The following is a 15413-nucleotide window of genomic DNA, read 5'->3' on the forward strand; positions in this document are numbered from 1 at the left end:
AATCACACTGATAATTTAAATTTTATTACGCTCTAAATAGGACTTGCAAATCCTTCAGTGCTTTAAGGATTACAGATGATGACTTATTGCTCCAAATTTAACTTACAGCTTCTGCTTTTGAGGGTCCACTGGGTATTTGATTCATTCCTTCCCATTTTTCAGTTAATAGAGATCATATTTCATTTGAAAAAATACCAACTGAACCATTTTATAATTCCCTTAACCTCTGCTTTCTTAGGAATATTCACTCCTCAAGAGATCTCCATATATAATTCTTTTTCTGGGTTATCTTCAGAGTTAGCAAAACCTTAAATTTTTTTTTTTCACGTTATCTTCAAATAATCAAAGAATTGCAGTTTATTCCCCACATGCTCGGGGCTAGCTAATGCCATCACAACAAACCACATTCCCAAATCTTGCTCCAAATCTCACCTTTGACCCTTGCCCTCTGCCACCCCATTTCAGTCGCCATCAATCACTGTCAAACCCAGCTCTGAAATATGTCTCAAATCTGACTCTCTTCCTCATTTCCACCATCACGGCCTGAGTGTAAGTTCTTTCTGTCACCTGATCCACCGCCCCGACCTCTGAATTCCTCAAACTCTAGAACACTCTGCACACAATATGGTAGAAGTACCTTCCCATTGCAAATCTGAGCATGTAAATATGTAGGCTTAAAAATGTCCTAAACTCCTAATACCTTTAGCAGAGGTTCCCAAATCTGCCAGGCCAGGATATCCTCAGAAACTTGATTAAACCAAAGATTCCAACATCACTTCCAGAAAGTCTAATTGCAATTATCGGAAGAGAAGCTTGGGCATCTGCATTTTTGTAAGGCCTCTCATGACTGCCAAAAGTGGAATCACTGGTCTGGAGGATTAAGTCCAAGCTCCTCCATAATCTGACCCCACCTAGAGCTCCTGCCTCCCCTGCAACAACTTCCACTCTCAGTCACCAACTGGTCCGGTCAAGCTGAGCTCTTCTCAGCCTCATCAGGATCTCTGATGTTCCCCAAGGTATGGGTCCTTCCGGCAAGAAGACTCTTCCATCTGCCAGACTCCTAATGCATTTCGAAGGCCCACCTGAACGAGCACCTTCTCGGTGCACCCTTTCCAGCCCCAAAAACCATCATGTTTCTTTATTCTTGGGGTTTCCAGGACCTTTGACCCAGGCCTCCCTGGGAAATTCTCATTGCTTGTGTTCCCCCGACAGCCACCGGCCAAGAGCCCACAAGCTTTTTCTTTAAGGGCCAGATAGCAAATGCTTTGCCTTAAAGGACGGTCTCGGTTGCAACTACTCATCTCTGCAGGTAAAGCTCAAAAGCAGCCACAGGAAATATGCAACTGAATGGGTGTGACTGCATGCCAATAAAACTTTATTTACAAAAACAGGAGGCCAACTCTGGAGCCTCAGCTTGCCAACCTTGCGCTAGGTTTGCGCTAGGCTATGAAGTCTTCATCAGGTAGAGACTACACTTCATCTTTGTTTCCCCAATGCCTTAGATACTTCCTGGCATAATGTAGGTTCAATAAATATATGATGAATGAACAGTCATGAAAGAGTAACTAAGTGAACTAATAAACTCTGATGGACCCTATGTGGGACAGGCTGGGAACAAAGCTCTCAACACTCAAACACTAGCGTACACATACACTCAAAGTAAAGAGGCTGATTAATTTTTATTACTGTGCTTTGTTGGCTCATTCATGCATTTTGGGAAAAAAAGGACTTTATAACTAAATAAATAACTATGCTCCTAGACTTATCTGCTCCCCAGTTCCAGCAGGGAAGAAAGTGCAGAGATTATTCTGGGTTTTTTGTTTTGTTTTTTTTTTTTTACAACAGCAAAAGGAACACGATGTGCAGAAGTCTTTCCCACAAGAGTGTCTGTAGACCACCTGTTTCTTAAAAGCTCACACTCCTGGCCCCCTTCCATCCCACCGAAGCAGCAGAGCTGCGAGCAAGGGACAGAGGAAGCTTCACTTTGAATGAACAGTGGTGATGCTTAGGTACACTGATGTCTGGCAGATATTGGACAAAACGTAACAAAGCCAGCAGACAAGGAGTGGGACTTTTTAACACAAATCAGGTTAATTAATCAAGTAGGCCTCCTGGAAGAAAGGAGATTAATAGGTACAAGAAGGCAGAAGATAAGCAAAGAGAAACCTAAGAGAACCACACCTCTATAAATCCAGTGCCAACACTGAGAAGAAAAATGATAGAGAAGAGAAAATACTTAACGCATAAGCTCAAGGATAAAAAAAAATTTCAGGGGGAGCCTGGGCTGCTTAATCAGTTAAGCGTCCAACTCTTGATTTCGGCTCAGGTCATGATCTCAGGGTCTTGGGATTGAGCCCCACATTGGGCTCCATGCTCAGGAGGGAGTCTGCTTGAGAGTCTCTCTCTCCTGATGTCCGCCTCCCTTCTCTCTCTCTCTCTCTCTCTCAAATAAATAAATCTTAAAAAAAAAAAAATTCCAGGTGAAGAGCAGGAATGAAAAGGGCCATCCTTTTCTTCATCACCAGCTGTTTTTCCTAAATCATAATTAATATAAATAGAAGGTAAACATCATCACCACCCTGGATTTCTTTGCACTATGGGGGTCTACCACTTTCTGGATTCACTCCTAATTGCTGACTTCATTCCACTCCGCAAGAGTTACCTTTAATTGTGTAAACATGACTAAAATGTCTCCTCTGGAAAAGAGAAGGACCAAGTGGCTACTGGAAGCAGAATTGCTGGATCTTATAAAAAATCTCCATTTTTCCGTTTAATCATATACTGCTTCCAACAGATTAATTCTAAGGTACAACTCTAAAATAAAAACAGTAATTAAAAATAACCACCACCAAAAAAAAAAAAAAAGAGTAAATTACATTGGTCAGTTTAAGGAAAAAAAATGACTACATGAATCTAAAATTCAGCTCTTTGTTTAGAGCCAGTGGCAAAATCATTCTGAAAGGAGGATCTTAGTCTGATGAAATAGAAGCCTGCCCATTCATTCAATGTGATCTTATGGGAACAGATGCTTTAAATACTTAAAGCAAATTCAGTGTCGGCATAACAAAAGCAAGTTAATCATTCCTTTTTACTTTTACTTTTGCAGATTCAAACCAAGGACAGAACAATGCTTGAAAATAAAACACTAATATTTTTCAAGGCTGGTTTTTGTGATTATAAGGAAGATCAAACTCTGTTTTGGAAGCACCAGGGTTGTAGTTTTTTATTTGAGTAATAAACACGCTGGCTAGAAATCTATACATTTGTTGTACAGACATATGTACAGAAAGATCTTCCCACATATGGAAAGAGTCCATTGACTATATGGGCAAGGCAAAGGGCTTGTGCAAGGTACAAAGCTCTGGGCTGGTCCTCACGTCAGGTCAGGTGTGCAAGGAGACTCATGCATCCCCATTTACCCTTTCTCTTGATATCTCCATAATGCTCCCATTTAATAGAATTAAATTTTAATAGAATTAAAATTTGAAATTTCCAAGGTCATAAATTGTTAAATTTATCATCAATTATGACTGTTAGGTGACATGAATATTGAGTCTGTGTTAGTCACCTGCAGAGGGCTGTTCCTCCTGGACTCAAAGGTCCTTGTGTGAAAGCTTACGGGTGAGTGTTCTTACTAAAATATCATAGGTTGTGAGACTATGCCCTTCAATATATATACCTATATTGCACTGAAGCTGGTTAGAGAAGAGTAAGATAATCACAAACCAACTGAGAGGTGCCTGGGTGACAGAGGCAGTTAAGCATCTGCCTCTTGGTTTGGGCTCAGGTCGTGATCTCAGGGTTGTGAGATCAGGCCCCGCGTTGGGCTCTGCGCTCAGCGAACAGTTTGCTTGTGATCCTCTAATCTCCCTCTGCCCCGCCTCCCCCCTCACCATGCTTGCTCACTTGCGTGCCCTCTGTCTCTCTCTCTCATTCTCTAAAATAAGTAAATAAATCTTAAAAAAAAAAAAAGAACTCAACCGAAAGACCAAGAAACAAACAAACAGAAAGAATGGAAAGAAACCCACATTCTCTTTGATGAGAGGCTCTTTTCATTACTACTAAATGGCTTTATGCTTTATAAAATTATTGCTCATCTGTAAATGCCCCAATCATTATTTGATTATAATCAAACAGTACATTGTATGTAAGCCAAGTTAGTTGCCACTTGGAATAACATTTGAATTTAGCACAGAATCACTTGTCATCCTTACAATGAACCTGAAACACTAAAGACAGACAGATTCATTTGGAGAATAAAAGTAGAATCACGTTCTTACATTCAGCTTTACAATCCCATCTGCAACAAAACTTACATGTACGTCAACACTGTGAACTAGTATCAGTATCAGTACTTTTATAGTTATCTCTACCAAACCTCTACACCATAACATATTTCTTCACTTTGGAATTTTTCTTCCTATATATAAAATGTCATGAGAAATAAAATAAAACAAAATGGTAACTGCTTTTAGTAGGTTTTTTGACAAAGACATACATAAATCATTCATAAAATAGTATCCCAATCATATAAACAAAAAGAAATCAAATAATGTGGGGAAATAATTGAAAAGGTTAACTGATTATTTCTGAAATTGTGCTTTTTTCTTAATGCTTTAACTGTATTTTCCACATTTTCTAAAATGCAAATGTTTCAGTGTCATCATTGAAAACACAAACCTTATTTTAATTTTTAAAGAACCCTGTGGTGAAACAAACTGTGAATGCCAATGCCTTTAAAATAATATAAAAGATAATGTGCACCTTAGAAATACTAAGTTTAGGTATCTTTCAGAAGTTCCATGAATTCAAGACGCAAGTACCTTCTGGCACTATATAACCACAAATTGTTTAAAGAGAGCCTCTCCCTTTGCAGCACAACGAACTTCTTTTTGTGAAGAGTGCACAGAAGCTTTAAGTGAATTCAATTTCCAGAACATAAAGTATCACTGGCATCAAGTGAAACCATCCAATAAATGGCTTGACAATGCTGAGTGCTAACGATAAGAAAACAGAAAGCCTATCATCACATTTTCCTACCGTTCATATTTAAACCATTACAGATTTCTTAAGTAAGCACCTGCTCTGCAAACTTCTTTTGCTAGGTCAAGCCCTCCCAAACAGGAAGCTGAGGGCTGGGTTATTTTTAAAGTCTTACAACTGGCTCACACTCCCTCTTAAACTCTCTGAGCCTAATCCCACCAAGTTTCCTAGGAGAATTCCTATTCTCCGCAATCAGTGATGACCACCAGAAGCGCACATGCACACGATGCCAAAATCCAGAGTTACCTGCAGAGCTACTCTACCACTGCCCTTACCACGTGCCTGTTAACACTGACCATCGCTTTTCATGGATTACTTTATTAAATCCTCACAACAGCTGACAGGGGCACAAATAATTACACCAATTTTAGAGTTGAGAAAATTAGACTCTGAAACAGGCTCAAGGTCACGCAGCTGAGCAAGTCCAGTCTACCTCTCCCTTCCTTCTCCTCGTTTCTCCCACCAGGACAGGACCACGAGATCTCTCTTCCCAGTGCCAATTTGCTCAGTGGCTTTTCACATCCATTAAGAGAATCTGTGTCATTCGCCAAAAGCCAAACACCTGCAGCATGTATGCACATGTGTGGTGCCGTCCTATTCATGCAGCACCCCGGACTTCCAGAAACAATGGAGAGTCTTTCAAGTCAAGCTCACAGGCAAACCTTTTCCAAAGTCCTTCAGGGTTGAATGAAAGGTAGAAGACTCAGCTCTACCAACCGAGGTCATATTTGTACCTTTTACCCCAGCAGGTGGCTCCTTCCCTTTGGCTAAGAGCAAGAGCTCATCTTCCCTAAGGGTTAGCTTTGGGGTTAGAGATGGCCACTGCCTTGTGTCCTTGCCCAAACGTGGGAATTTGGAATAAATCTGCTACAAAACCCAACCCATTTCCCCTGAGGGTCCCCCCAGATGCAGAAGGGCACCTATACAAATCAAATCCTTGAAGTAGGTATGTTGAATCAACAGGTATCTTTGAGCTTCTGCCAGGGGAGAAACTGTGTGCTACCTTCTAGAGAAAGAAAGAAAAGATAGGCATATCCTCCACCACCTGATAATGCAGAGTGGGGGGTGGGGGGTGACACCTGACACAAATCATGCAGTAAGTGCAGTAAGGAAGGTAGATGACAGGTTATGTTAACAGGACCATGCAGAGCAGGGGAAGGAGGAGCCCAGGTCCAGGGCAGGGCCCTTGAGCCAGATCTCTTTACTCTGATTGTGAGCTCACCAAGCAGAGAACTTGGGGGAGGGGGTAGCTAATGCTCCAGAAAAGCAAAGAAGTTTGTTACCAAATCCCAGAGGCAAGAAAGAGAACACTGGACAGTGGTGGGCAATAGAAATAATTCTACATGCCTGGACTATGAGAGAATGAAAAAAGAGCTCCGTTTGTAAGGGATGTGGGACCACAAGGCACCACAAGGGTGTGATGGGCAACACCAAAGCACCGTCATTTATCCGAAGGGAGCTACCTAAGGGGGGGGGGGGCATTTTATAAAGAAGGTGTTGGCCAAGGTACACAGAAGGAGGACAAAATCTGGAGGCCAGAGGACCAATTAAAAGCCCCTGCAACATCCGGTCCAGGCTCGTGATGAAATGTGATGGAAGTCAGCATCCAAAGCCCCCCATGTATTCCCCATGTGCTGAAGTACGTAAAAATACACCAAGTAAGCCCAACCAATCTGTACTCACTGCCCGCTCAAAAATATCAGAAGAGATGCAGGTGACATGTTCAATGCTAGGAACTAAGTCAACTTCTGTCTATCCATTTAACGTTGTGCCCATACATCTCAATGCCATCAAGTGTTGGGTGGATGCACAAGGGCTCCTAGAGATCTGAGAGCCAAAGCAATGATTCTAGAAACTATTCAATAAACCAGATTTAGCTTCACCCAGGTATATATGGAAACTGCATATCCTCTCTTGCTATGAAAGGTATGCTTTATAATCTAGTAAATTGGACCAAAAGAGATACAAGCACTCAGGCACCCCAAATGTTTTCCTTGAATGCCAAAGGAGACCAAAAGGCCCCTTTCTTCAAAATTAATATTTTTCCTAAGAGATGGGTATGAAGTATTTTTTTATACATCATCCTCAAAATACATTGGCAGGATAGGTGATTTGAGTGCAAGGATTATGCCTGTTTTCTAGAGAAGGAATGATAAGGAGGAGGGAAACAACTCAAGATCTGTTGTGATTGTGTTCTAGTAGCCTCATCATCAAATGGAACGTCAAGTGTTGACCTGGATACAGGAGCACATGCACCTTAAGCGGGGTACAGAATAACAATTTCCCTGAATTCTCAGTTGGCTGGTAAATGGTGTAATCAAGGTCACAGAGAACGGTAATGATTGGACATTGGAATGGATGTCAAAACCTCTTGACTCTAGAATTTTACTGAAGAATGTACTGAGAAGTTGAGAACATGGGTTCTGGAGTCAAAATGCCTGGGTCTGAAACCTGAGTCCAGCTTTTATTGGACATCAGACTATGTCCTGCCTCAGTGTCCTCATCTCTACAATAGGGATGTTGACAATACCTACCTCTCAGCTTTCACGAAAAAACATGAATTAGTTCATGTTAGAACGGTTCCTGGCACATGGGAGCCCCCCGAACACATGCTATAAAGAACAGGCGTCATCCTATTTATTAGTAGCAGACTTTGGGGCAACCTTATGCCGTATTTCATTCTTAAAAGTATTACTTGGCACTCATCAACTATGGCAGAGAAGCTCACATGTAGCTGCACAGATGTCAAATGAAATCCAAAATTATCTGCAGTGGCGAAACATAAGATCTCTCACCTTGCTCCTACAACAAGTTCTTTCTGTCCTGGGTCAAATGTTAACTGCGAGAAATCCACAGCATTCTTCGCTCTGAACTCCCGTAACCAGGGGCCAATTTCTAAATAGGAAAAATAAATAAATGAGAAGATAAAAATGAATGATTTTTTCCTCCAGGGACCACAAAATGTGCACAACAGGTAGCAAACATTACATTTCACAGAGGATTTGGAGGTCCCCTGATGTGATCGCGTAGGGGCCACGGGAGGTTTCCAGCAGAATTCCAGCAGAATGTTACACTGAGGATGTGTAAAACCTAGAGAACGGCCACCCAATAAAGAGTGAGCAAGGCATCCGTGCTCGGGTGTGATTTACAAACCAGATGTGCATTTTCCTCTGGGCTCTGGGCTGGGCAGAAAAATCACACAGCATTCACACGCTTCATCAAGGGAATACTGAACGCAAACAGGACCATTTCCTACGTGTGCTCACTGGCAAGAACTGAAGACTTGAGAAGTACAAAGCCCTCCTTGGGACCCAGGATAAACAAGGGAGCACCAGCAGCCCTCCTTCAAAGTGGACACCCTATGTCTGTCCTTTGGGTTTCAATTCTATTCTATCAGGTGTGTTAAACTCATACAGTGCTTTCTAGATGAGAAATCCAGTTACTTCTAGGCCTTGTTGGCATTCTTTTTTCTCTATGGGAAACCAGGAAATAGTCACTCTGTAGAGGCAGGTTTTTCACAAGACTGTGAACTCCTATGACACGGCCTCCAGCCTCAGCCTAGAGTCCATTCATGATAACATGACAGCCTTGGAGAAGGACAGAATGCTGCTCCATGAGCCTTTTTTGCAACTTTTATTAGCACATTTCTGACACCATAAAAATACTCTGGGAGTTGCCTGCCAGTCGCGGCTTGCCTTATCATTATTCCTGACAATTAGCCATGTTATCTGACTGTCATTTTTTTCTTGGATTTACTATTTTGAGTGCTATCACACTGAATAAAGGGGCACATGACAAATGTCACATCAACAAAGTCACTGGTGTAGCAAAGGAATAATGTCTCTCAATGAAAGCAGATGCCAAAACCAGATTTAATATGGAAATGTGCCCAGGTCCCATAACACATCCCACATAAACACCTTTGTTGACATGATCGAGATGGATTATTTTCCAGGAATGGCTCTGTATAATAAATAGAGCACTTCTCTACTACTGGTTACTGCGGGGGAAGAAGGTCATGAACAGAAAGTTCTATTCCGTGTAAAGGAAACCAGGGTTGAGGTCTATAGAGACCTGTATTTGGGCTTTGAAATTTTAATGTGTGCCTGGATTCATTTTAGAAGTTTATATAAATTTTTTTTTTGAAGATTTTATTTATTTATTTGAGAGAGAGAGTGAGAGAGAGAAAGAGCACAAGAGGGGGGAGCGGGAGAGGGAGAAGCAGACTCCCTGCTGAGCAGGGAGTCCGATTCGGGACTCGATCCCGGGACTCCAGGATCATGACCTGAGCCGAAGGTAGTCGCTTAACCAACTGAGCCACCCAGGCGCCCCTAGAAGTTTATATAAATTTTATTCATTTTAGAGCCAAGTCATTTAAGAGAAAACACTTAATTATAGTAAAGTAGGTACAAAGCCTTGGAGCTATAGAAATTGTTAATAAATGGTGTGTTCCAGAAGTTCATAATTCAGTTAGGGAACTAGACCTACTATCTTCTTTAAGCACAGGGTCTATGAATAGAAGATCTTTACAGGCGTTTGAAATGTTATAGGAAGTATTCACACACAGAAGGAAGAGAGGACAGGGCCCTAGGTAAGAAGAAAGGCAAGATCTGGGGTGCCTGGGTGGCTCAGTCGTTAAGCGTCTGCCTTCGGCTCGGGTCATGATCCCAGGGTCCTGGGATCAAGTCCCCACATCGGGCTCCCTGCTCGGCGGGAAGCCTGCTTCTCCCTCTTCCACTCCCCCTGCTTGTGTTCCTGCTCTCGCTGTCTCTCTCTCTCTGTCAAATAAATAAATAAAATCTTTAAAAAAAAAAAAGAAGAAGAAAGGCAAGATCTGACTGCGTATTTACAGTGCAGATGTGTTCCACGGGAACAGAGCAATGCGGAATGCCATGGTGCCCCGAGGGCCATAATCGGTGTTGCTCACCTTCTTGCCCATCAGGCCCCATCAGTTCTCTGTTTCTGGGAGCTGGAGCCGAAGGCTCTTATGTCTGCAAAGCTCCCTGAGGTGCCGACAGCCCACAGCACAGTACTCTGAATGTGGGGAGGCAATCATAAAAGATGCAATAATGAAAGAGCAACAACCAGTAGGTGAATAAGGAGAATGAAAAATGAAAGGCACGAGGGAAAACAGAAAAGAGAGAAAGGAAAAAGCAACAGTAAGTCAAGAAACCACTGGGAGGGATAACTGACAGGTGTGTTTAAATATAACTGTAAACATATTCGCTCCCAGGGTCACACATTTGGACTTGGCTTCATCCGTGACAGAGAGGCTTTGAAAAGTTCTCGGGCAAGTACTTGACCCATGAAAGCAGGTGCCTTAGGAACGTGCCTGGGCCACTGGTGGGCAGGATGGGGCAGGAATGTGAGACGTTAGAAAGCACCACCATACACCTGTGAGGTGGTGGCTTTATTTCCAGTGGCTACGCGAATGCGGAAGGAAGAGGTGGTGAGGGCGTCCCATGGGCCTGATAACTCACTGCAGGTGAGGCTAAGGGAACAAGTGGAAGATAACGAAGTCATTCCCAGGCTAAAGGAAAAGGAAAGCAATGATGATGAGACACAGGGCTTAGGAGGTAAGCGTGGTCTGCGAGAGAGAGGACAGGTCAGGTCAAGATCACGTGGGAAGCAAGGCTCCAGAGCCATCGCTGAGCATGGCTAAGACCTGGAGGTACCCAGAGAGCTGTTTTAGTTCAAGAGCTTCATCACCCAGACAGGAAACTCATGACCAGGGAGCCCTGCAAGGACTGGAGTCCCCGGCTCCTGAGTCTATTCTCCGAAACTCGCAGCTCCCAGAGCCGGGCACACATGTTGGACTCAAGGCGGCGAGAATGAGGAGGTTGCAGGAGGCGAGAACAGGGTCACAGGCTGACCTCTGTGTCAGAGGGGTGGACATAGGAGCCATGTAAGGCGAGAGAAGGCTGCAAAAAGACATCAGAAAAAAAATCCTTGAACTTGCCTCTCACGAATTAATCTCTCTTTTCCATTAGACAAATGGGAAGAGAGTGGCCAACGGGGACCAGGAGGAAGAGACATCCTTCTGGTTTGGGTTCCTATACTGAGGGATGAAAACGGCTACACTGCTTCTTAAAATGCCCTCAAATAATAACAGGAGGCATGCAGACAGGAGAAACAAGTGAACGACCTATAGTTCTGTCACTCTTGTTCCCTTTTCCTTATTTAAATTTCCAAAAAGCTACCCCACTAAAACAGTGTATTTGTATGGTGAACACTAGCTCTCAGTTGGGTAATCTGGACATTCTCTTCTTTTTTTGATTTTCCTGTGCATTCCTCCAGGTCTGGCTACCCCACTGCATCTCACATGCCCTCTATCTGACCGAACAGCACGAGGGCCTCGGGGGAACGGTCTTGCACCAACCCAGCTCTCACTGAGAATGTGCCTGTCCCAACACCACTCCTCCACTTTCCCTGCAAGATCAGAGGCTGGTGCTCTCTCCTCTGTGCCGAGACCAGCCTCTCCTCCTCTGCTCACCCCACCTCTTCCCTCTTCTTTGGTCCCTTCTCTAAATCACCTGTTTTCTCCTCTAATATGTCCCGTGTTACAAGGCCCCTTCCCTCTGTCTGGAAGTATACACATATTCCCTCATTAAAAAAAAAAAAAAAAAAACCTTTTAAAATACATTTTCCTTACACTCTTGTTATGACAGTGTCAAACACCCAAGACAAAATGTATAGTAAACGCTCAGGTACAGTTTGTCAAAGAAGGCAGTAGGGTCAGTTTCACATGTACATTTCAACAACCCTTTAAGGAATGGAATGGAATGCCAACTTTATACAGCTTACTTCAGAGATGAGACAAAGAGGTAAAGCTTCCTAATGCAGTACTGAGGCGATTGTGGTCCTGATAATCTTGCCAGTAAGGCTGCACAAAGACATTATGGGAAAGGAAAATCATTGGCTACCCTCATTTAAGAATATGGCTGAGAACACTGCTAAGGGAAGATGCCTGTTAGCAAATCACACACACACACACACACACACACACACACACACCCCCCCCGTTTCATATGGGATACGGTTTATTCCAAAAACACAAGAATCGATCAACAAGCTTAACATCAGAAGTTCTATCCGTAGAATTTGCCACCACAATAACAGATTTCCATAGTAGCATGAAGAAATTATTAGTGCTGCTTTAGAAAGCATTGGAAAACCATCATAAATACAGAGCTAGAAGAATACATGTCAAGTAAGGCCGGTGAGGACAGAGTCTGAACACGGGGCAGATGGTGGTGAACAAGCTCAGCAGATGCCAAAGAAATGCCAGGGCAACTGAAGAGAGCAGGGGACAGCACACAGCACATGGCAGGTTGAGAGTACAATTTCCAGTAACGTTAACTTTCTTAAAACATGCTCACTCCTCCCAAATGATGGGTTTATGTTTTTCCTCTTCTCTCTCTTCTGATCTTGCTGGAAAAAAAACCCATTTGATGAAATGGAATTTAAATATGGCAGCCAACACAACCTTGTTTGGAAGTTAAGTAGTCACATAAAACCTGTAACTTCAAATTGAATACTTTGTAGATAATTTTGAATATTTGACAGTAATCATGCTAGCTAATCCATTCATTACACAAATAAGGCTTTTTAAACGTGGCCCCTGGCAACAACTTTCTACTGCAAAATTAGCTGCAAAGATACATGTGTGCCTTTTCTTATGACCACATAAGCACCCCTGTGATTGTCCTGTAAATATTCTAATAAAAAGTATACTGATCTGATTTTTAAAAGAACCCAGCATTACTCTTCAAGAAATAACTTTTAGGAACATATGTTGGTGTTAATAAATTTGGCCCAAATGATGGTATATATAAACTAGAGACTTGCGCTTACAGATTCAAGTTAGTCACTCCCCACCCACCCCCAGAAGAAGAAAGAAAAATTTTTTAAAAGAATAAACGTGACTATTAAATAAAAAATCAAACACTGTAAAGATATTGAAGGTAGTCATGCTTGCAAGCCAAGAAAACTTTTTAGAACCTGGTAAGTAAGAATCACAGGGGAAGACCAGCACTGGTCCCGAAACCTGACAGTCACTCGGAAAACCAGATGGATGGCTCCTCTAAGTCCAGAGACCATGCCGACTGGCAGGTAAAAACTGAGGAGTGAAAACCTCCCAGGTCAAATAAGAGTGACTCTGGGGAGCCTGTTCCATTCTTCCCTCCAAACATCAGTCAATGAAGGAGTCCAGAAAGCAGGACTGAGAAACTTCTTTGGGGGACTTGAAACCCATATCAGAAAAACTAACAGGTAGCTTCCCAAGTAACACATTATGCAACACATTTGGAAAGTAACAAGAAGAAAGAAAAATCAAAGTCCTCTTCATTGTGAAAGTGAATCGATTCCCACTGATGTATACTGTTAAATAAAAACTGCCACCCACTCAGTTTAATAAATAATGCATTGATTGTTTCTGGTGTTGTGATTATGAATAACAATGATCTACATGTCAGTTAAGATCTACAAAAAAGAGCATTCCCATTGTCGCTAGTTAGGTATTATGCTCCAAGGGTTTTGGTGTAATGGAGGGAGGAGAAAATGTCAATAACCATGCACTGATCTGCTTTATCAGAGCAAAGAACATTCTGGAAGGAGAAGGCAGAGATGATGCAAGCAGAATGGAATGACCGGAAGGCTCAGCAGTCTAGGCCACTCAGCTCTGATGTGTGGGGACAGGACATTGTCCCGAAAACACAAGGGCTGGGTCCTCACCTTCCCCAGAAGACCACTCCTGCCAGCTGGGCACCTCGGGCCAGGAGGAGAGGTGCAGAGCGTACTCTCTGCTGAGCATTCCAAAAGTGCTCCTTGCCTGACCTTTCCCTGAGTTGTGAAAGAAACCATCCAACATCAAAAATACCTATTCCTCTTTAAAGGTGGCATGCGTCTCCCTTCCACAGACATCATTTTCAGCTTCAGTGCATTACATAACCATTCTAGCAAGGCAATCTGAGCTAAAACATGACTGGAAAACAAAGGAATGGAATTTTGAAGAAGCCATACAAAGAAGACTAGCATGGCAGGTCAGTGCTGGTTTCCTGCACCGTCGCTGGACCGCTACCATTTTTCTTCCTTTTCCTTTCCCATCCAGGCGTGTTCCTCCAACACCAATCACTCAGAGCAAGACAAGCACACTTCAGGCAGCAGCCACAGCACCCCATGCCATGCTTCACCCCCAAAATAAGATACACCCAGGTGTTCAGCTATAGGAGCCCCGCCTGGAACTCTCTAAGGTATTATAATAGATTTCAGTTCCAAAGTTTCATGTGTTTATCCAGTGGTAGACCAAGGCAAACACTTCACCAGGGAGGAAGGATGCAAGTTCACAAACATTTATGCTTATGAAAAAATACACATCAGAACAACCAATGTCTCTTTTTAACACTTTTTTTTGTTACTGTGTAATATTATCAGTGGCTACTTAGTTTCAGGACCTAGGTTAGACAATTTCACATGTTAACAATGTCTTGTTTCATTTAATGTTTATAATCCCCTGAAGCTAGAGCTATAATCTTTCTTGCAGAAATAAAAATTTTAAAAATTAAAAGCCTTGAGTTTCTGACAAGTTAAACATCTTGCCAAATATAACATAAGTGGTAAGTGGCTAAGCTGGAATTTAAACCCAGGATAAGACTAAGGCAGTATTTCCATAAGGTCCAAGTTAAAAATCAATTTTCCCAGGAATGTATAAAGTGCATTAATCCCTAGCACCTAGTAATATATCAGCATGGATTAAATCTATCGGAAACGGTAGTTGCCACCCACCAAAAGAGAGCAAAATTAGATAGAAAGGAAGAAGTGGTAGTTTTCAGATGGGAGACAGGAATGTTCCAGCCCAAGCCACCCATTGGGCAGGTCACAGCTGTTAGAAGGAAGGTCCCAGAAAAAAGCATAAAGAAACCAGGGTCCCCACAAGCAATAAGGCATCTGGAGGAAGAAGGTCCCAACTGTGGAAGATTTATCTTCATCATTTTTTTCCAAGACAGGTCCTGATGTTAGCAGAAATATGCCAATACTCTATGTCTGTCTTTAGCTTTCTAGAAAGACTGAAAAATATCAGGCCAATTTTCTTTCTCCAAATGTAAAGACCTCAATTACTTTCACTATAACTGCTATCTAGGACTTCATAGAATCAAAGTAGTATAGTAGGACATAACACTGGTTATCCTGCAATCCTTCCCCCTGACTTTATAGTTTATAAAACTAAGGGCAAAGAAGTTACATGACTGCCCAAAGTTGCACACCAATGAGGACAAAGTGGAAGACCCCAAGCCCTACGATTTCTGTGCCAATCTATCTTCTTCTCGCCACAGCTCTAGTAGAATATCCATCCAAATGGGAATACCATTGTG

The 15413-nt window shown here is 42.5% G+C and overlaps 1 protein-coding gene across 1 annotated transcript in view; it reads right to left on the reverse strand.

Annotated features, from left to right (window-relative positions):
• The window catches only part of SEMA5A (semaphorin 5A), a 392731-nt gene that overhangs the window by 228320 nt on the left and 148998 nt on the right, over positions 1-15413 (reverse strand). The window contains exon 4 of the mRNA XM_081825786.1: positions 7839-7938. Within this exon, the coding sequence (XP_081681912.1) occupies positions 7839-7938 (100 nt within the window). The remainder of the gene's footprint in view (positions 1-7838; positions 7939-15413) is intronic.

The sequence above is a fragment of the Leptonychotes weddellii genome, chromosome 7 (assembly GCF_054177405.1).
Source record: "Leptonychotes weddellii isolate Sample4059 chromosome 7, ASM5417740v2, whole genome shotgun sequence".
Taxonomy (NCBI): Eukaryota; Metazoa; Chordata; class Mammalia; order Carnivora; family Phocidae; genus Leptonychotes; species Leptonychotes weddellii.